The sequence below is a fragment of the Drosophila melanogaster genome, chromosome 3R (genome assembly GCF_000001215.4).
Source record: "Drosophila melanogaster chromosome 3R".
In the NCBI taxonomy this organism is placed as follows: domain Eukaryota; kingdom Metazoa; phylum Arthropoda; class Insecta; order Diptera; family Drosophilidae; genus Drosophila; species Drosophila melanogaster.
In genome coordinates, this window is record NT_033777.3 from 6,287,029 (window position 1) to 6,306,559 (window position 19,531).

At 42.6% G+C, this 19,531-nt stretch overlaps 6 protein-coding genes across 6 annotated transcripts; all 6 read left to right on the forward strand.

Moving 5' to 3' along the window:
- Window positions 1-704: 704 nt before the first annotated feature.
- On the forward strand, window positions 705-2,796 carry CG15594 (uncharacterized protein). Its single transcript, NM_169132.2, has 2 exons — window positions 705-1,436; window positions 2,075-2,796. The coding sequence occupies exons 1-2, from the start codon at window positions 839-841 to the stop codon at window positions 2,446-2,448; spliced, it is 972 nt and encodes a 323-aa protein (NP_731062.1). The 5' UTR covers window positions 705-838; the 3' UTR covers window positions 2,449-2,796.
- Window positions 2,797-4,708: 1,912 nt separating this feature from the next.
- Osi13 (Osiris 13) lies at window positions 4,709-6,461 on the forward strand. The gene is made up of 2 exons (NM_141377.2): window positions 4,709-5,144; window positions 5,380-6,461. The coding sequence occupies exons 1-2, from the start codon at window positions 4,874-4,876 to the stop codon at window positions 5,739-5,741; spliced, it is 633 nt and encodes a 210-aa protein (NP_649634.1). The 5' UTR covers window positions 4,709-4,873; the 3' UTR covers window positions 5,742-6,461.
- Window positions 6,462-12,099: 5,638 nt separating this feature from the next.
- Window positions 12,100-13,710, forward strand: Osi14 (Osiris 14). Its single transcript, NM_141378.3, has 3 exons — window positions 12,100-12,464; window positions 12,931-13,136; window positions 13,191-13,710. Exons 1-3 carry the CDS (start codon window positions 12,223-12,225, stop codon window positions 13,547-13,549), a joined length of 807 nt encoding a protein of 268 aa, NP_649635.1. The 5' UTR covers window positions 12,100-12,222; the 3' UTR covers window positions 13,550-13,710.
- A 1,065-nt stretch (window positions 13,711-14,775) lies between these two features.
- On the forward strand, window positions 14,776-16,625 carry Osi15 (Osiris 15). Its single transcript, NM_141379.2, has 3 exons — window positions 14,776-15,203; window positions 15,764-15,916; window positions 15,975-16,625. The coding sequence occupies exons 1-3, from the start codon at window positions 14,885-14,887 to the stop codon at window positions 16,145-16,147; spliced, it is 645 nt and encodes a 214-aa protein (NP_649636.1). The 5' UTR covers window positions 14,776-14,884; the 3' UTR covers window positions 16,148-16,625.
- A 384-nt stretch (window positions 16,626-17,009) lies between these two features.
- CG46396 (uncharacterized protein) lies at window positions 17,010-17,477 on the forward strand. The gene has a single exon (NM_001382135.1). It carries the CDS (start codon window positions 17,014-17,016, stop codon window positions 17,323-17,325), a length of 312 nt encoding a protein of 103 aa, NP_001368994.1. The 5' UTR covers window positions 17,010-17,013; the 3' UTR covers window positions 17,326-17,477.
- A 741-nt stretch (window positions 17,478-18,218) lies between these two features.
- Window positions 18,219-19,338, forward strand: Osi16 (Osiris 16). The gene is made up of 2 exons (NM_169133.2): window positions 18,219-18,557; window positions 18,617-19,338. Exons 1-2 carry the CDS (start codon window positions 18,242-18,244, stop codon window positions 19,135-19,137), a joined length of 837 nt encoding a protein of 278 aa, NP_731065.1. The 5' UTR covers window positions 18,219-18,241; the 3' UTR covers window positions 19,138-19,338.
- The last annotated feature ends 193 nt before the right edge of the window (window positions 19,339-19,531 follow it).

Here is a 19,531-nt window from a genome sequence, read left to right on the forward strand (position 1 = left end):
CCACCAGTTGGACTTGTGGATACGAACGTGCAACAGGGCATTAAGGTGGCAAGGTGGTGAAAAGTGAAAACATCCAAAACTCGCCTTTAAAGCATTTTTTTCTAATTAAAACCGACATGCCTGAATTGACTCAGAAGCACGTGTTGTGCTCCCTGGAGCGTTAATCTTTGATCTGCCAATGAGACGCCCGCTTTTCAACAGGGAAAATTTACATAAGTGGAAATTGGGAAGTGGTCGGTGGTCGATTCCCTCCACCCAATCCGGTTACGTCTGACGGATTACCATTCTGCATGTGTACACTCCAAAAAGCGTTCATCAACACAGCTTCAAATACTAATCAATCAACTTAGTAGCTATTTGTGAATAATTAATAAGGTGTGCAAATCTTACTTTAATACTTACATTACTTAATAGTAACAATATAGGTTAAATACAGGAACAATCACACCATAGGTTTTTGAGTTTTTCTATTAAATTTAATTTTCAAACCCATTTTAACTGCCCGTTTTCTCTTTGTGTGGGCCAGGTAAAAGTCTTGATTGTGAAAATCTATCTGGGGGATCAACTGGGCGCTTGACCGCAAGTAAGCAAAAGCCACAGCATTTTTCGGCGAAAGGCCGTAAAATCGCTAGACCAGAGAGCCCCATAAATTGTCGAATGGCCCGTAGAATTTGGTCTACAAAGATTTTGGAACACTCACCTCCTCACAGTTCAATTCTTGACGGCGTGCGGAGTGCGTGTGTGAAGTGGCAAGCCCAGCCGAAGGATCCGCAGGAAAATTGAATTAACAATGTGGCAGCGACAGGTGTTGGTGCTCGTCATTTGCGGGCTCATAACAATGGAGGTGGCGAGGTGCAGCGCCAGCCGCTTTAATGGCGCCACTTCCGCCGGCAACCAGAACCCGCAGCTAAAGCTGGAGATGAATGCTTGGCAGCCATTCACCCAGCACAACAATTGGCTCATCCTCCAGGCGACAGCACCCAGTTCCATGCAGCAGCCGGAGCGGGTGGAGATCCGAGAAAGGCGAAAGGAACCGGAACGACTTCCTGTCAATTTCTACGCCTACAACCATCGCTATAACGAGAGCTCCCCAACGCCGGTCGGAAATTACAAACCGAATCCTCCCATCGATCCATCCAGCTATGTTCTGGCCATCAGCCAGCAGATGCGGCGGGGCCAACTCCTTCGCCAGCTGGCAAAAGCGGAGGATGCCGAGCCGGAAGTTCACAAGGTGGCTGCGACTTTAACCCACCCGGTTAATGGTGATGACGATAATAATCAAGATGATGAAAACAGAATCCTTCCCGGGGGACCAGAGGATAGCGAACAGGGGTCACTTCGGGGTGTTGAATCCTACTTGGCGCCCTTTGAACGAGCCCTGGTGAAAGTGCGCAACTTCTGCGACGCCCTGAGAAGCGTGATTAGCGACGAGGCAGGTGGGTAAATTTAATGAAAACTTTATTAAATGTGGTCTAAACCCAGGAACAGTACATGAATTAAAGCGAATTTTCATTCCAAAAGTGTAGTGCGCAACAACATGAATATTAACTAAACCAAACTAAAATTGTTTTCCTAACGACTTCAAATAGTAAATAAACAGCTACCGAAACCTTAAAGGAATCTTGCACTTCCAAATTTATTCCTGGCTTTTCAGATGAGTTTCCAATTTTAAAAACTATTTTAAAAATTTCACTATTTTGAAAAAAGGGGGGTATAATATAGCCCTATCTGAAGGTTTTCAGCTTCATAAATATTCCAGAACAATAGTTGTATGGTTAGAAAAAACTGGACAAGCAACTGCGTTTAGCTTCAATAACCATATACAATATTTTAGAAAGTATGCACTAAAATATTTCAATATTATACAACTTAACGGGTTTTAAGTGCATTACTCATTATACTTGCTATACTTATTAATTGACTAAGTATAGGAGTTTTAAATTCAATGATTCTTGTTTATTTTCCAATCCAACCCATGCGGTCATGCAAGTGACAAGCGACCATAACCTCGGGGCGGCTGTGACTGACCATCTAATTACGTGGCTAACTATTGTTTCCGCTCACCCAATCGCAGATGAGACGGGCACAAATAAATTGGATGCCATCGCAAGAGAAGGAGCAGCAGCAGCAGCCGCAGACCCACCAGGTGCAACTTCAAAGGAGCTCCGGGTTCAAGGTCGCTTTCAACGCCTGGCATCTGCGGAATCCGAGGGCCGCAAGCTCAAGAAACTGAAGAAGAAGATCCAGAAGCTGTTTTTCCCCCTACTGATTGCCTACAAGCTCAAGTTCCTCACCCTCATCCCGGTCCTAATCGGCGGACTCACGCTGCTCGTGGGCACCACGGGCCTGGCCGGCTTTTTCTTCGCTCTCTTTACGGCTGTAATGAGCCTGAAGAGCTCCGGAGGTGGTGGCCACTCCAGCAAGTCCCTCGTCTTGAAGAAGCTCTGATGAGTGGCGCCTTAAAACCCAATCAGAATACCTATTTGCCTAGAGTTGGCCCACTGCTCGGCCAGCATTGATTTATCCGGTCGGTCGGTGGCTATAAACAAGTGACGTCGCCGACTTTCAGCGATAACAACGACGCGCCCGCAAATGAAATGAAGTATGTAAATAACAGCATTGTCATCCTAAAGCGAATTTTAAATACTCTGTCTTAAATACTGGTACCTTAGACGCAATCTTTAATATATATATTAACTATTAGCAGCTCCATGAGAAATTCGAGCTTTACGAAAACTAAAATTTCTTTTTTAGCCTTCTAATTTTTGGATACATTTTTCTTACGTTAAACATAACACGGTTTGGTTTAAGGTTTTTCTCTTCATAAAGTCAAATTATTAAATATTTTGCATAGATGGGCTCTTAATTATAAGTATATATTTATCTTGAAAAAATGATCTTGAAAAAAAACGTCTTTAATTATTTTTTACTAAGCAATGAGAACTATATTCTTCCTAAATTTTTACTATTTCGATTCACTCGCCTATTTATAAATTAATATGAAAAAATTGTTATAAGATTATATATTTCTAAGTTATTTTTTATAATATTCAGGACGTGCTTACCGTTAAATTATTATCATTTAAGTTCAGTGCAAAGTCTAAAAATAAATTTCAAATTAATTGTATGTGTACCCATGCTATTAAACATCAGGTTCATTCCATCTAGAACCCTTAAAGAAAGACGCATTAAACGGGGTTTCCAAATTCCCAATAATATCCGTGCAGCCTAGTGTAACTTTAAGCAGCAACCGGATGCCAAATAAAAGTACCGCTGACACTCGAGCTGCGATACATTCCGCAGACACTTTGCAGTTGGTAAGTCAGGGTTTTGGGCATGAAAAGTGACGACAGCAAACGCGTTAACGAATGTCGACTGCTGACTGCGCTTAGTTCCGAGACACGCGCTTGCATTTGAATGTCTTTGGACGCCCTCTGAATATATAGAGTCTATACTCGTATTGGAGTGTGTGCGACAGGGCCAGAGTTACACATGTGCGGGCCACCCAGATAAGTCCATTTGTCTCGTCTGGGCCACGCCTAATTCAGTTTGGGCGTTATTCAATTTCCCGGCCAACCTGTACTTCCATCTAGGCAACTTGTGTAACTTGTGTAATTGCAGAAGCTGTATTCGCTGCCACCCTAATATTGGTGAAATTTAATTAATCCTATTACATTACATTATATACATTGCAGACCATCAGCCAGCGGGCGTTGTCGGAAATTTACATAAAGACGGGCTCAAGGAAAGCCTTTAAATGGAATCCAAAATATTCTCAAGGCCTTCAATGTTAATGGCCATGTTATTTATGAATTTTTAATATAATTTTCATTGAGTCTGCTCTGGACACACAAATTTGATTGAATTTTGCGGCATCGGTAGGTTAATTTTAAATCGAAATATTAACATTAATTAATAAGGTAAACGATGTGTTTTTAAGTTTAGATAAATATAGAATTCCAAAAATAACTTTTAATTTCACATCTTATCCTAAACCAATTTAATGCAAGAGTGGGATTTTATAGGTAGCTATAAACATGTAGGTAGGCCACTAAATTAAAATGAACTCCTGCGTTTCGAACTTGTTTTTGACAAAGAAACGCAATTGCAGAGCATTTCCCCCAAAATGCCTTTCCATGCACCAACAGCATAGAAATGGAAAAACCTGGTTGCCGAACAAAAAGAGCAAGTGAACCGAAGCGCACCGAGAAAATGCCTTCCAACGATAATGAAGAGTTTTTACTTGTTGATGGTCGGAACAATTGACCCCCGACAAGAGCGGTGCACACAACCCAGTAACAAGCACAGTAAACACAGTTACAGTGAAACGTCGGCGGTGAGCCGTTCATTAAGGCAGGGAAAATTTAATGTGTCCGTTCACGCTCAAGTAAAACTGAATCGGCGGTGCAAAACAGAATCAGCGAAACCAAGTTAGAACACTTGGCAAAAATTAGAACCATAAATCAAGAGTTCGAGTATTTTCCTTAGAAGGTAAGATAATAGATGAAAAACGAATGAATCGTTGGCATTCTTAAAAAATAGAATTACAGAATACTTACAGAGGCTTAAAGCTTTTTTTAAGAGTAGTACCCTTTATGAAATCTGCTCATGATCGGCATATCTGATGTAATAGAATTTACATCTGCTGAATAAAATGTCTCATTATAGAAATTTTTGTGAACTTATGAATTTCTTTCAGTGCAATGGAGAAGCGATAGCGGTACAGAGTGGCCATCAATTGGCCAAGAATATACAGATACCCAATTGAATCGAAATGCAGCGAAGTGCAACGAAGAGAGTGCCCCATTAGCAGTAGTCTGCAGTGGGCGCCCACTTTTGATCAGTCGTCTGAGAACGGTGCAACGGTGTAAACATGTTCAAGTCATCGATTTCAATCGTCGTTCTGCACCTGCTCCTGCTGGTGTCCTTCGGAGGAGCTTACACCCTTCCGCCGGTGGTGCAGATGGGTGGTGCAATCGTGGCAGCCGTGGAGCAGGACGCCGAGCAGGAAGCTGCCGCCGAGGAGCGGCAGCGAGTCGAGCGTCATTGGCTATCGATGGCCGAAACGCAGTTGCACAGCCTGATCACAGACGATTTGAGCACAGAGGAGGTAAACAATATGCTGGAGACCTGGTCTACCGAAGGTGGGTTAAAGTCATCTTCCTCATATATAGAAAGTTCTTTCTTAGTCCACCTTAAAATTTTATTTGCGTTTTCCCTGACGTACACTTATCATTGATCTTCATATAACTGAAACACAAGGACCTTCATGTAAAGGGTCTATCATAACTGGCTTAGGCTTACATTTCCACTATAACAATACATTTATATTCTATATTATATTCATAAATGAACAATTTATTTGTTTTTATTTCGCAGGTCGCGGTAAGCACAAAAAGCAAAAAAAGCTCATGAAAATGGTGTATCCGCTTCTGGCTGCCGTAGCCGTTGCCAAAGTTGTTTTGCTACCCTTGATCCTGAAATGGCTTACGGCGCTTTCGACCTCGTCGTTTGTCATGGGCAAAATCGCTTTGGTCACATCCGGTATTTTGGCTCTGAAATGGATTTTGTCTGGAGGACATGCACACGATCGCCTGGAGATAATTCACTCTCATGCACCACTCGTTAAAGGATTACACGCCAGTGATTTATCCTCCAGCGGAAGCAGTTGGATGCCCATTCGACAGCCCTTTATACCATTGGTCTCCAAAGACCCTAACTTGTATAAGCCATTTTTATAGGTTAGTTTGAAACGAAAGTGAGCGTGGGGAAAAAAGAATCGTATTTAAAATACCAAAACTCAATACCTGCTACACGTTTCACAAGTGAAGGCCACTCTAAAATATACCGCAGCACTTGGTGCAGAAGAATTAATGTAAATAGCAAATGTTAATGTAGCGTTAATTTAAAATCATATGGTATTGACCATTACTACAAACATCAGTTTTCCGGTATAGTGTTGGCCAATTGACAAATAGGGCCACATAACTCCTAGCTTCATCAACGATTAATTAGCACATGACTCGCCTGACTTTGATGACGTTACGTAGCCGACCCGTTGACGAATTCAGCGGCGTGCACGCAGCGCAAAAATTAACAGCACTGCGGTTCCGTTATGCACAAAACGGTTTATTGCGCATGCGCACCGTTGGCCAGCCCTCAAATCCCATCAAAACCCAAACCATCGACCAGTGACCAGTGACCAGAGCCAAGCCAGCAATGTCGTTGCTTTGGCTGCGTTACTTCCGCAAGTGCCTGTTGCAATAAACGCCGACAATCGACTTATGTAAAGAGCACGACCGAAAACCAAAGTCAACAAACAGGTTGACACAACTCAATCATCAGGCTGCAGCCGGTGCAACAAAGAGCAACGATTCACGACTTGGGTGTCCCAAATTCCTTAACTGCAGGAGTGAAAGATAAAATATAGGCACCCTTATCCCTAAAAAAATACAACCAACAAATTAAAATATCACAATCATATTAAACGAAAATACTATATAAAAGCAATAAAATTACATATATTTTCATAAAATTAAACGAAATTAAAAAACGTGAGAGAACGCTATTGTCGAATTCTTAAATTGTTATATATCCCTTACTCCCAACTTTCTAAATCTTAAAGTTTCCGAGAACTCTTCGTTCATACAGACAAACAGATGGGAAAGAATATTTATATCTTAAACCTTATAACAAAATTAAAAGTTTGCACCAGCAAGACTTACTCATTTTCCAGTTATTCTTAAGAACACAAATACAATGCTAGTTAAATGTAATTATTAAATTATTAGTCAAGAACTATATCGAGTCAGTTTATTTGACACGTAATACTAAATTATAAAAGCCTAACAAAAATAATAATAAATGAATTATCATTTGCTTAAAACAAAAATAAGCAATAAGTGCTGATCCAAAAAGAGGACCCCATTACGTGCTAAGGCGTCGTGGTTGCCTGAATTGATGTTAGCAGCCTACGCAAATCGCGCCTCCGTTTCCACGCCCCAAGTGAAAGTTGTAGGGCGCCTAAAGCAAATAGACAATTGCAAGTGTGGCAGGGGCGGTCCACAGACACATCAGCAGTTGGAAGACACGAGATACAAGACAGCAGATACGCGACCCCGGTATGCGCATGCCTGTCGCGTATCTAACAGATCGATCAACAACAGGGCGTATCTTTCTTTCTAAGTGAGACGTTGAAAGTGAAGTTGAGACCGGAGAGCTGGGCAATTAAACTGGGGAAAGGCGGTGGTGGATGCGGAGGGGAAGGGAAAGGCGAAGGCGAAGGGAAGCCGTCGGGCGGTCTTTGTCATCGCATCTCTACCTTGGCTATTAACAACATTCTCAGCTTCGCTGACTGCGCAATGTTTGCGGCTCTCACGAGATTACTTAACCAGGCCATTTAGCATAGACACCGCTTCGTATTTGTTGTCTGCGCATTTGTGTCATCAATTTCACTTTCTTTCGGCCCAGCCAGATGGGTTAAACAAAGCGTTGATACTTAAGCCTGAGTTCGGACTAAAATTGATCCCACAGGCGCACTTTTTCATATTTTTTCAGCAGGAAAAAATGGGTAAAAAACGAAAAATAATGGCAGGCTTGGGAAGTCGAGATTTAAAATACCCCCGTGGTATTTAATTATTTATTTATCTTACCAAAGTTATGTCAGAGCTGCTTCTTACTGTGCAAGCTAAGTTAATCTTGTTACAAGCAAAAATTAATGCAGAAAATTGTATTTTGCTTACTTAGTCATTTAATGGTTGAGATATACAAATTTTACTTTAACTCAAGTTAAGGAATATTAAATTCATATATAATCAACTTTGTACGCCTAGTAAGTTTCATGCAAAAATTCGGCAAATAAAGTGAACAATTTAAAAAATTCTCTTTAGATGTCCAATCGTGCGATAAGCTAGACTAACCCTTGCAAGAGTATAAATAATATATATAAATGTCGCCGTCCCAAAATGGCAAGTGCCCTAGCTCTCGTGGCAAAGTGAATTGAATTTGTTTTGGCTTTGAACCGCAGTGTGCCCGCAGGTAATGGCTTTTTTTTTTAAATGAAAATAGCATAACTAGCGCCAAACCAAAGAAACCTTTAAGATAACAAAAAAAAAAAAAAAACAAAAAAAAACGTTTACGTTTATATATATGCCAGTATATGTATATGGATATATCCGCTCAATGCATGGAAAACGCTTTATGTTGGCGCTGCACTTTCTCAGTCGAGCGACAATGACAGCAACGACTACGCACAATATTGACATTTCATATTTGCGCAAATGAAAAGAAAATCAATTTCACCTGATGGCATTTCAGCGCTTAACCCAAAAAGCTTAAAAAGAAATAATTTGGTTGTGGTTCGGATACTTTTGCGTTTGAGAATAAAGATGAGAATAAATTATGTGTTTGCGGCGGATGACGAAATTCGTGTGGCTGTATCTGTGCTTGACAAAGATAAAAAAGCATCCCCAAGTTAAGAATTCCTTGAACTTGGGTACCAAGGGTAAGCTATACCAGCATTTTAAATCACTAGGAGTAGAAATCAATAAAAGACTTGCCAAGCCACGTTATAGAAACAATTACCCCTGAAAATACTTTCAAATGTTTAAGTAGCAGAAATGTTTAAGCTTCACTCCTTAAACGAAGAGCAAAGAGCTGAGTAAAAATGTATTAAAACACAACTCGTTCTTACACAAATTTCGTGTAGATACCCTTTCATATACTCGAGTTTTCCTGTTTGTCATATTAACGTTTATTTCAATTTATTTTAATTTTAAATTCCACCAAATCATTGGAAGAATGTTTTTGATTTCTTGAAGGCTTTCGGTACAGCGCTCATGTTCAAGGCTTAGAGTTCACACAGTACAACGGCTGCCAATTCCAACTATTTTGCCATTTTGGCATTTGACTCGAACGAAATAAATTTCTATCTCTTACCCAACACAAGATGCGTGTAATTTTCCGTGCTCCGCAGATTTACTTCTCCCCCATTGCGTTGGAATTCCAATAATGCCGCTGGCATTCCGATGGCGCTGATATTCGATGAAAACACACGCAAATGGGTCAGTAGAACGTACGCTGCCCAAAAATATAAAAACGAGCCTGCAAAGCCTCGAAATTCAAAGCGATTCGAGCAGGCTAATTTGAAAAGCAAACACACATGGGCCAAAAGAGAGCTCGACGGATAGCCGGATGGCCAACCTGCCACACCCACATGGCCGGGTGGGAGGAAAGCGGCTATCGATTTATGGCAACTTGTTGCCGGCTAATTGAGCGACTACCAGCAACAAATCTCAAACCGAAAAGCGCACAAATGAAACGGAGCTAATTGACTCTGTGTAAATAATAAATGCCCAACAGGCTGCTGTCAGAAAGGCATTAACAGGGGGGTAAGGTTTCGAAGAAAAAAAATCGTGGGAAATTTTATCAGACAGAAATATTAGTACACCTTATAAATATATTATGTACAATAAAATAATGTATTTCATAATTAATGCATTTAATCGCTAATTGGAGTTATGAATAACGGCAACAAAACGGAAAATACTTTCAAATAATACAAACATTTTACCCTATCTCACCATTATAAGATAGTATTAATATGGTAAAATTATATTAAAATTTCAATAATGAACATTTTTTTTATGTGCAACAGTGACAGTTCTTGGGTACAGTACAGTACCAAAAAACCGCAACGAAGAAAAGAGAAATTGTTTGTTGATTGGCATTTAGAAATTTTGTTTGATTTGACAGTTAGGCGGGTAATAAAACCCGACACATTATTGGCTGCGCGTTGGAGGTCCCCGGGCATTTATCCGCCGATCCATCCGGTTTAGCAGTGAGCACTGCAGATTGCAAAATTTTGGTTGGTTCGGTTTTACGCCGAAATTACATAACTTTCACTCACGAAAACGATGACGCGAATCGCATGAATCGTATGAATGAAGGCGAAAAAGTGGATCGTGTATGAGCCAAGCCAATGGCATGTGGTTTATGATCATCTTCATCACCATGAATGAAATGCCGCAGTGCAATCTGGACTCTGGGGAACTATGCAAATTGGCGCAGCAAGTGAATCATGAGGCAAAATATGCCCAATAAAACATGCCTAGCACACTTTCTTTTTTTATTTTGGCCGCTTTTGGCCGTTTTACGCGGCTAAAACAATAACCGAAAATAAAGGCGCGTCACTCATACGCATCGTGTGACAAGCCGACGCCCGCGGCTGGTATGCCCAGCAACAATCAGCCGGCAATAACAATAACAATAAGCAAGACAAACACCAACGGAAAAACAACAATAGCGCAGCAAAAAGGCGGCCAACAACATTGAGGGCAGGCAACATTTAGTGTCGCATTTCGTTGTAATATAAATGAAAGTGAGTGAGGCCGTTTCTTCCCCTCCGCTGACTGGACTGCCTTTAATAAGCTGCTGCGGGACAATAAAAATACAAAATTTTGTTGCTGCCAAAAATTGAAGTTGTTTCGATTTTATAGAGATCTTTTGGAAACGCAAGATTTTACGATGCAATGCCGGCAGAGAAACTCGGCTAGCAACATTAATGGACACAATGCAGGCCGCGATAGCAGAACGTGACTGGGAAAATCATCGATGGCTGGATGGCTTGATGTCTGAATGGATGAATCATAAAATTCACACTGCCATTTGATGGGCTTTGCTTTGTATAAATGTCTCAGGTCGCTAGAGAAACTATATCGTTTGGGGAATTGAGTGCAGATTTAGTCTTAGATATAATACATTTGCGTGTTGCTTGCAGAATTCCAAAGAAGGCAACTGTTCAAATTCTGCCTGTCCATTCTCACACTTCCTTTAGGTTTTCATTGGAAATTGTTTTTGAGATATAGATAGTGAATTAATACTGATATGCCTGAAGGCATGCAAATGAAATTATCCTTGTCAACTGGAAAAATCGAATTGAATTCTAAGAAGTGCAATTTTTTCCTTACCTTTTTTAATATCTTGTTTTATGTAAATATACTAATTTCACATTCCTACCTTGGTTGTTGTTCATTCTCAGAATATGTGTGTATGTGCTTTAAAAATTAGCTCCTTTACGAATCGATAACATACAAGATAAAGGAAATGCTGTGTTAAGCACCTGCACTAAGGTTATTTATCATTCTGTTAGTGCAAATTCCTTTCAGCTTGTTATATAAATTCTCAATGACCTCCTTCTCCATCCACACAGCCCTTTTAACTTTCAATTATTACAACATAGACACATTAGCCACACAGTCCAGTTCAATCATCGAAGTGCTAAACACTATTTCACCATATCCCAACAATAAAAAAACAACTACGGCAAATAAGACTGACCCATTTAATGCCGGAGAAAGAGAAAAACACATTTTTGCGTTCATAAATGGGCTGCGTGAAATATACGGCAACCGGATCGGTTAAGAAGCGTCAGTAAATTAGCAAATATGTGACTTGGCCATTGCGAGAGTCTGATGAAAGCTGGGCGCAAACGTGAAGCCGAGGGCTCAGACCACCGGTAAACACCAGGGCCCCAGCTTCATTGAAGGCGTGTCCGTGGGGACCCAAAGCACCACTTTTTGGTTTCAATAATCTGAGACTTTTTAGGATTCAAGACAGCCCAAGGAATGCAGTTATAAGTGATACCGTGGACCACCCCGGTTATGTAAGCCAGCTGATTTTTGTCGCTGTGCAGACCTAAGCCAATGGGCCGACTGTTTACTCCAGGGCGCCCCTTTTTGGCCAATGGCCAAGACCAAGACCAAGTCCAAGTACGAGTTTCTCTCTCCGCGACGCCAACGTTGACGGATGACGACGTCGCCGGAGCGGCGCTGCCGAAAAAAAGGCAGACCGAAATGAACATGTTCACTTAACAAACAAGTTGACTTTGTTTCCCCGCCGTTCTCTAGATTTATGCGGCTGCGTCTGTGACTCTTTTTTTGGGCCCTGTCTCCAATTCGGAGTTCGCTCTTTTCGCGTCTTGGCCATAACTTCCGCCGTCTCTCGCCGGGCTTTATTTAATTTACTTTTGAATTGTTTTGTAATGCGCACCGACTGCGACGCCGACCGAGAGGCCCAATATATAAGGCTAGATGTCCGGAGACGCATACATCAAACTCATCTCAGCGCTCCCTCAGAAAAGCAGCAGCCCGAAGCCCAGAATTGAAACCCCGGATCAGCTATATTAGCAAGGATTAACCGCGTCTAAATACCAATCGATCGAAAATGAAAGTGTTTGCCATCGCTTGTGTGACCCTCTTGGCGGCCAGCTGCGTCTTTGCCGCGCCCAGTGTTCAAGACAACCAGGTCGAGGGCGACAATACCCTGGGCCGGGCCGCCCGGTATCTGGGCGCCTGTCTGGAGAGCGACGACATGGCCACCTGCCTGGCCGTCAAGGGCATCACCGCACTCAACCGCGCCGCCAGGAGCAACAACATCGAGCTGGCCAGTGGAGTCACCTTCCAGAGGTGTGTGTTTTTTAACAGTGAAAGTGCCTGGTTCTTGAAACAAAAACCAAATCGAAAGCGAAACTGTAACCAAAAGAAGAACGTGCCCGAGATGAAATCTTCAATCCGTGTTAGTTAAAGTAGTGATTGCATCACAAAAGTTGACTAGGAAAGATACTTAAAATGAAATTATGATATCAAGATATGTAGGCAATTAAAAATAAGTTTAGAGAAATTAGTTATTAGATAGTTATATTCTGATACCCATTTTTTATGGTCTTTATAGATTTAAATGGTGAGCCAAGGCTAAGGCTAAAAACACTTCATAATTAATGTTAATTATTATTGGAATTCTTACATAATTCCAAAAATTATGACAGTAAATTTAAAAGTGGTATAATAAGACATTAGAGGCATTCGGCATATAAGTTGTCATAAAAGTTAAGTAAATGTGAAAATGTATTTATAACTTACAATATCATTTTAGGGATCCCGCCAGTCCCGTTTCCCGCACGGGAAAATCGATGAGCGAGCAGGATGTCTATGCCGAGCTGCCCCAGAATGCCGATGAGCGTACTGGTCGTCTAGTGGATCTGGCCGTCTCTAGTGCCGCCGACTTCCTAAGCACCCACAACCTGGAGTTCAAGCTGCCCGCCGAGACCACCCAGCAGGTGGCTCGTGCCCTCGATGAAGGTGGGTTTTGACTTGGGATACGATAAAACATGGTTACCTAACATCCAATCACAGGCCGTGGCAAGATCAAGAAGATGCTGGGACCCGTGGCTCTGGCCATTGGCGCCAAGCTGTTCGCCGTCATTCCCCTGGTGCTCGGGTTTCTGGCCCTGCTGACCTTCAAGGCCGTGATCGTGGCCAAGCTGGCCTTCTTCCTGGCCATTCTGGTCGGCGGATCCCGCCTGCTGGGCGGATTCGGCAACAAGTTCGGAGGTAACTCCTTTGCCGGAGCCTACAACTCGAACGCATGGTCCGCACCCGCCAGCGCCGGCTGGAGCTCGGGAGCCTCCTCGTCCTATCCCTATGCCCGCAGCATCAGCGAGGATGGGTCCGATGCCCAGCAATTGGCCTACGCCGGCCAGCAGCAGCAGTAGAAGCGGCTGGGAGACAGCTCAAACAGATGTGCCTTCGTTTTGAAACCTTTAGCCTGTAGTAATTTATTCGAAATGTAATTAACTAATTTATTGACACACCACGCACACATCACCCGCAAGTCAAGTCGAATGTATGAATAAAACCAAGAGTATTGCACCCGAAAAAAATATAATCCGCAAATCCACGCACGTGGACAGTGCTCACCTGTGCCCAGAGACTTTCCCAGTTTCCCAGGGCTTAATTGAAATGCTGACAGACCCCAAAACAAATATGTGGAACTTTGCTCGCTGGGCGGCAACAAGTTTGCGGCTGGCAATTAAAACTTGTGGCAGGTTCTGTTTCTGAACACAAAAAAAAACCCAAAAGAACACAGAAAATGTTGAGAAAAAGAGCTGATAAGCTGGGGATTTAGTTTTTGGCAAGTTGGTGGCCTGCTCATAATTGGAGTTTCTAGTGGCCATGTGACGGCCGTTCGGCATGTTAATTGTTTGCCAGAAACTTTCTACTTATGCTCATAAAAGTGTCACTTTGCGATTGAAAAGAGATATATGCGGCGATGTGCTACAATTCAGCTTTCTTTCACAGGCAGATTTAGAAGCAATTGAAATAGAAAACAAGCCACGAACGACAGTTGACAAAGGGAGAATGAAATCGAAAGCGTTGAAAGCGCCAGAGTAACTAACTGGGCCAAATTGTGCATTAAGTCACCACCGGCGGGGCATACCAAATACGTGTGGGTCTCGCAGATCCACCACTATATTCTCCGCTCCATCGTGAGCCCTGATGGAGCTAATGGAGAGGAACAACCGGCCAAGAATCTGGCGCAGGCAATCCCAACACGTAGCACCGGCGACTCCATTGAATGCCAATTAGGATACGGATAACGGTCGAGCACCCGAAATCGGGCCACTTGCTTATATAAAATATATGTATGGTATATACAAAAAAATAATATTCAGCCGGCCGACCACTGGCCACTTCCCTTTCGTTGACATCGCGACGTGCGTGGAAATATGGTCAAGAAACTGCCGGCCAGGTAGCATACGCATATGCTTTGCATAAATTGCTTTTGGATTTTTGGTATTGCCGTTCGGTATTGTTATTGTTATTGCAGCGGCGAGCGGTGCGTTTTGGATTTTTGGCCTGCCACGCGATTTCTAGCCACAAAATTGGTCAATCGACGTCAAATCGAAATGGTATAAAACGCGGGGGCAGTGCATTCAATTAATCACAAAGCGATTCCCGTTCACATCGGCAGCACTCACCAGCTCCAGGCAGCCGTCCCACGGATTATAACCTACCCAAAGTCAAGACACCCCCAAGTGCTAATAAAAATGTGCGCGAAATTCGTATGTGTAGTGCTGCTGGCCAGCCTTGTGTGCGGTTCCATGGCCCTTCCCTCCCAGGACAACACCGAGCGGGACCTGGTCAACATGCTGAACCGCTTAGACAGCGAGGAGTCCGTCGCGCTGTTCGGCGGTCTGAGGATCGACCGGTCGGAGTCGGGCCGTAGCTTCGGTGCATCCAAGGCCGTCGAGTCCTTCGAGGACCGCGCCGAGCGCTACCTGGAGACCCACGAGCTAAACCTCTCCTTCTCCGGCGATGAGCAGGACGAGAACTCCGAGAACGAGTACACCGGACGCGCCATGGATGGTGAGTGATCTTGGTTTCCTTTATTTGAAAAACAGAATATAGTTTAATCCAAAGAAAAAAAAGCTATTTAAGCTACTTGCTTTTAAAGTTTTCATATTGCGTTGAATATCTTAGATACTTAATATTAGGTCAGAATTTAAAAATTTGTATGTTTTTGAGAGACATAAATCGATAGAATGGTAGTAAATACGTGAGTTGATAGCCAAAGAATTTTGAAATAATTTTAAACGAGTTATAAGTTACATTTTTATTAATTACTACAAAAACAGAGGCATTCGTGCGCATACGAGAATAGCTTTGGTAAACCGTCCTGGCTCTCAAGTCGTTCCTGTTCTGTACGGTAAACGAACACTTCAAAGTCTACTTACTAAGGCTAAACGTACTAAGGTCCACTCTGCTGTGCAGAAAGCCAACTGCCAAAAGCAAAACTACTAGCATACTCAGTTGTGCTGACGGGAAGCGAAGTGAAAGCTTTACCTCGACTGCCAGGCCTTGAATACTTTTAGGAGCATGGCTAAAACCCCGATTTCTCTTTACTTTCTCCCTCCCGGAATAAACAGAGTCCCGCAGCAAGCGCATGAAGAAGATGCTGCTGCCCCTTCTTTTGGCCCTGAAGCTGAAGAAGGCCGTCGTTGTCAAGATTATGTTCACCATCATCAAGTTCATCTCGCTGAAGGCTCTGGCCATCTCCTTCCTGGCCCTCATCCTGGCTGGTGAGTTTACTTTTAATGATCTCAGGAATAGCACTTTTTACCCACGTTTCCCGCACAGGTGCCACCTTCTTCAAGGATCTGTTGGCCAAGAAGAAGGAACACATCACCACTGCCTACATCACCGGCAGCCCGCTGAACGCCGACATCGTGCACTCCGACTGGAGCCGCAATGGTCAGGCAGGTGCCGCCGATCTGGCCTACAACCACTATGGTCTGGCCCAGCCCTTCTAAGCCGGAAAACACCCACCGATCCATCCATCCCACTCTGTACTAGCCTCTATCTTTCACCTGCTATATCTTATCCTACCAAAGCGTCTCCCTTCTTCAACTTCCCCCCACTTCATCACCATTTCCACAACCTATCCCTCTAAGACTTTCCTGAAGAATGGCCTAATTCGTAGTCAATAATTATTTAGTTACATTTAGTTAGTTAGCTGCGACATACCAAAAAAAATCACAAAAAAAGAGAACTATTGAAACGGTCCCTCGACTCTTGGCTAGCCCAAAGGACAATGCTTAAGGATACTACGGCCAATCAATGATTGCGCCATAATTATTGCACATTTCCCCATCCACATGTCTCTTGGCGGTCGTACATGTCACTCAGGTTCATCGAAAGCAACGAAGATTATGCCTGCTAAAGAGCTTACTTACTAAGTATTTATTCGTACAACTTAAAGCAATTGAATAAAAATGATTCATCAAATGCAAAACCATAGAATCTTTAAACTTTTTGCCCGAGTCGGAAACTTTGGAAATGTACAGGTATTATACTTTTAAAAAGGCAATGACTTGTATAATTTCCGGCTCAAAGCTTCCTTATTGAGTCTCAAAGGTATTTTCTGAAAAATCACTAGGAAGAGTGTGAGCATCAAGCTGGAAAGTGAAATTAGTGGCTTTTACTTAAACACTTTCCTTGAACCTCTTGCAAAAACAAATCCATTGAAGACACATTTCCACTTAATTATATTAGCAAAGTTGAGTTTGGGCCCGTGGCTTTCTTTGCGTCAACTTCCTAATTGATGTTTAATCAAATGTCCCACTTGGCGTTGGTATAAAAACACCACTCATGCTGACCAAAAGTCAACAGAATCAATATGAACGGCTTAAGCAACAAACTCATTGGCTGTCAGATTAAATTCGCCTTGATTGTTGGCCTTTTGGTATCCTTGGCCTGGGCACTTCCTGTCGAGGATGATGGAAAACCCCTCATAACTGAAGATGATGCTGTGAACACCGAGCAGCCAATCGAAGCTGCCCCTGTGGTTGAGGAAGTGGAAAATGTTGGACAGCTCCGATTCCCGCCTTTCAATAACAATGGAACCAAATTGTTCGAAAGATTTGGAGAAAAATTCAGGAACAAGTGGACCACAACTACAACCACAACGACACAGAGTACATCAGGATAAGCTTCATAAGAAAAATTAAAAGGATCAACACACAAAAGATTGTCACATACTTCACATAAATATTTATTTAAATTCATTTTATTATGCCCGAAATAACTTGTCTTATCTTTACAATAAAAATACAACGTATAAAAGCATATAAGAGTATGTTGAAAACAATATTTTTGTCAACAAAAATGTTTTAATAAAATTAAAAACACTGTTTTTAAGTGAGCACTGTAGTAGTCTAGTAGATTGCATAATCGTTCCAAGCACCCACTATAAGCTCAGATTGGGAAATAAGACACCTGCTAGGCAAAAAGCGAAAATCAAAAGTCGACCAACCAATTGGTCATTAGCACTGCATGTAATCTGAATATTAAACAGGTCGTTCTCGGCGTGGAAAGATAAATTTCTTCATGGCCAATACGAGGAAAGAAAGTAGCGAAACGACGCTGGGTCAGACACAAATGAAAATGAAGTAATAATTAACAATGAGTTGTTAGTTAGTCCCAGTTAGGCAGGCAAAATGTTGGGTCTTAATTTATGAAGGTCCGAGGCACGCGACGTTTATCAGGCACTTGTAATTACCTGAACTCCCGAGTCTGGGAGAGTTTTCTTCTCGGACTCTTGGGGAATTCATTGGCTGGAACTTTTGGTGACAGAATTAGCCGGCCGTTTCGCAAGACCGACCTCCGCTGGCGCAGAGGAAAGCGAAAGTGCCGCCCAGTTGGACGCAGCTGACTGACGCTGGGAAGAATTTCGACCACAAATCGTTTGAGTAATTAGAAAAGCACAAGGGCCCCAATACGGACGGAGTACGGTTTGGTGAAAGGGAAATGCGAATGGAAACCGTGGCAGCGGGTATAAAAGCGAAGGCCTTCAAATCGAGATGATGCAGACTCACAAACAGTCTCCATTGCAGTAGATAGCGAAGATGTTGCTGACCAAGACCGTGAAATATCTTTTTTACTTGGCCTTATTCGCCTTCATGTGCAAATATGCCACGGCTGCCAGTGTCCAGCCCACCGAAGTGCCTGCAGTTGCTCCGGAAACCATTAGAATACCCCAAAGGGCAGAGAGCCTTCTCAGTGGCTGTGAAGCATCTTCCTTCAGTTGGATGTGCCTCAAGATCGAGTTTGTCAAGATCATGGAAAAGCTTGCCGAACAGGAGGAACTAAACGTTTTGCCAGGAATCAGCGTGGTCAAGGATGAGAACGCCACCGAACTCAAGACATCGGAGCTCATGGCAGGTATGTTCTTGAAAACACAAAAATAAAGACAAAAAATTTTAACTTTCGACAATATACAGAAGTTGCTCGCAGCTATCCCAGTGACCCGAGCACTCGCTTGAATGGCTATATAGTAGCCAAACTGGAAAACCTTCTGAGAACGCGGTTCCTACGATTTCGCCTGCTGGATGACAAGTCCCTCGTAGAAGGTCGCAAGCACAAGTTCGGCAAGAAAGGAGGCTTGGAGGCCCTAGTGGCGGCTGGAGTCATGATGAAGGGAATGCTTATGGCCATGGGCCTCGGGGCCATCGCTCTGATGGCCGGAAAGGCTCTGATGACAGCTTTAATGGCCTTGACCCTGTCTGGAGTCCTCGGTCTAAAGAGCTTGGCCGGTGGCGGGGGAAAGTCCACCACATACGAAATAGTGGCTAAACCAATTTACACCTCCAGCCACTCGCACTCGGTCACTCACGAAGATGGAGGTCACTCCCACAGTCCCCACTTTGCCGCAGGAGGTGGGGGTGGTGGTACTGCCAGTGGCTTTGGCTACGGAGGATATGCGAGGTCCCTGAAAGTGGATCAATCAGCGAACAAAATCTAATAATTTTAGAAAAGAACCGACAGTATCATTACCTAATAACTAATTAATTTATTGTACTTTAAGAAACACAATACTCAGCAAACTCAGCATTGTTTTTGTTTTATTGTGTGAACAGAACAGTTAAATAGACGTTGCCGATCTTCCAAATAATCATTAGTCAGATTTTATTTACTTTTAATATGCCCAAGGTTTTTATAAACGACTATTAAGCCCACAAACGTAAAAAAATGTTTTAATTTTTTATTTTGAAATAATAATAATAACTCCTAAGAAGACGAAAATATTCCACAACCAAAATTATTTGGGCACTTATACTCTCACTCCCACAAATTGCAAAACTCATTAACAACCTTAACTCTTGTGATACTTTTATAGTTCCCAATATCTTATCTAC

Excerpts from the sequence above, each read along its gene's own strand:
- CG15594 (NM_169132.2), top strand. The coding sequence starts at position 839 with ATGGAGGTGGCGAGGTGCAGCGCCAGCCGCTTTAATGGCGCCACTTCC. Across the intron at positions 1,437-2,074 it reads CGTGATTAGCGACGAGGCAG|ATGAGACGGGCACAAATAAA; the intron begins GTGGGTAAATTT and ends ACCCAATCGCAG.
- Osi13 (NM_141377.2), top strand. The coding sequence starts at position 4,874 with ATGTTCAAGTCATCGATTTCAATCGTCGTTCTGCACCTGCTCCTGCTG. Across the intron at positions 5,145-5,379 it reads GGAGACCTGGTCTACCGAAG|GTCGCGGTAAGCACAAAAAG; the intron begins GTGGGTTAAAGT and ends TTTATTTCGCAG.
- Osi14 (NM_141378.3), top strand. The coding sequence starts at position 12,223 with ATGAAAGTGTTTGCCATCGCTTGTGTGACCCTCTTGGCGGCCAGCTGC. Across the intron at positions 12,465-12,930 it reads AGTGGAGTCACCTTCCAGAG|GGATCCCGCCAGTCCCGTTT; the intron begins GTGTGTGTTTTT and ends ATATCATTTTAG. Across the intron at positions 13,137-13,190 it reads GGCTCGTGCCCTCGATGAAG|GCCGTGGCAAGATCAAGAAG; the intron begins GTGGGTTTTGAC and ends ATCCAATCACAG.
- Osi15 (NM_141379.2), top strand. The coding sequence starts at position 14,885 with ATGTGCGCGAAATTCGTATGTGTAGTGCTGCTGGCCAGCCTTGTGTGC. Across the intron at positions 15,204-15,763 it reads CACCGGACGCGCCATGGATG|AGTCCCGCAGCAAGCGCATG; the intron begins GTGAGTGATCTT and ends CGGAATAAACAG. Across the intron at positions 15,917-15,974 it reads CCTGGCCCTCATCCTGGCTG|GTGCCACCTTCTTCAAGGAT; the intron begins GTGAGTTTACTT and ends TTTCCCGCACAG.
- CG46396 (NM_001382135.1), top strand. The coding sequence starts at position 17,014 with ATGAACGGCTTAAGCAACAAACTCATTGGCTGTCAGATTAAATTCGCC.
- Osi16 (NM_169133.2), top strand. The coding sequence starts at position 18,242 with ATGTTGCTGACCAAGACCGTGAAATATCTTTTTTACTTGGCCTTATTC. Across the intron at positions 18,558-18,616 it reads GACATCGGAGCTCATGGCAG|AAGTTGCTCGCAGCTATCCC; the intron begins GTATGTTCTTGA and ends GACAATATACAG.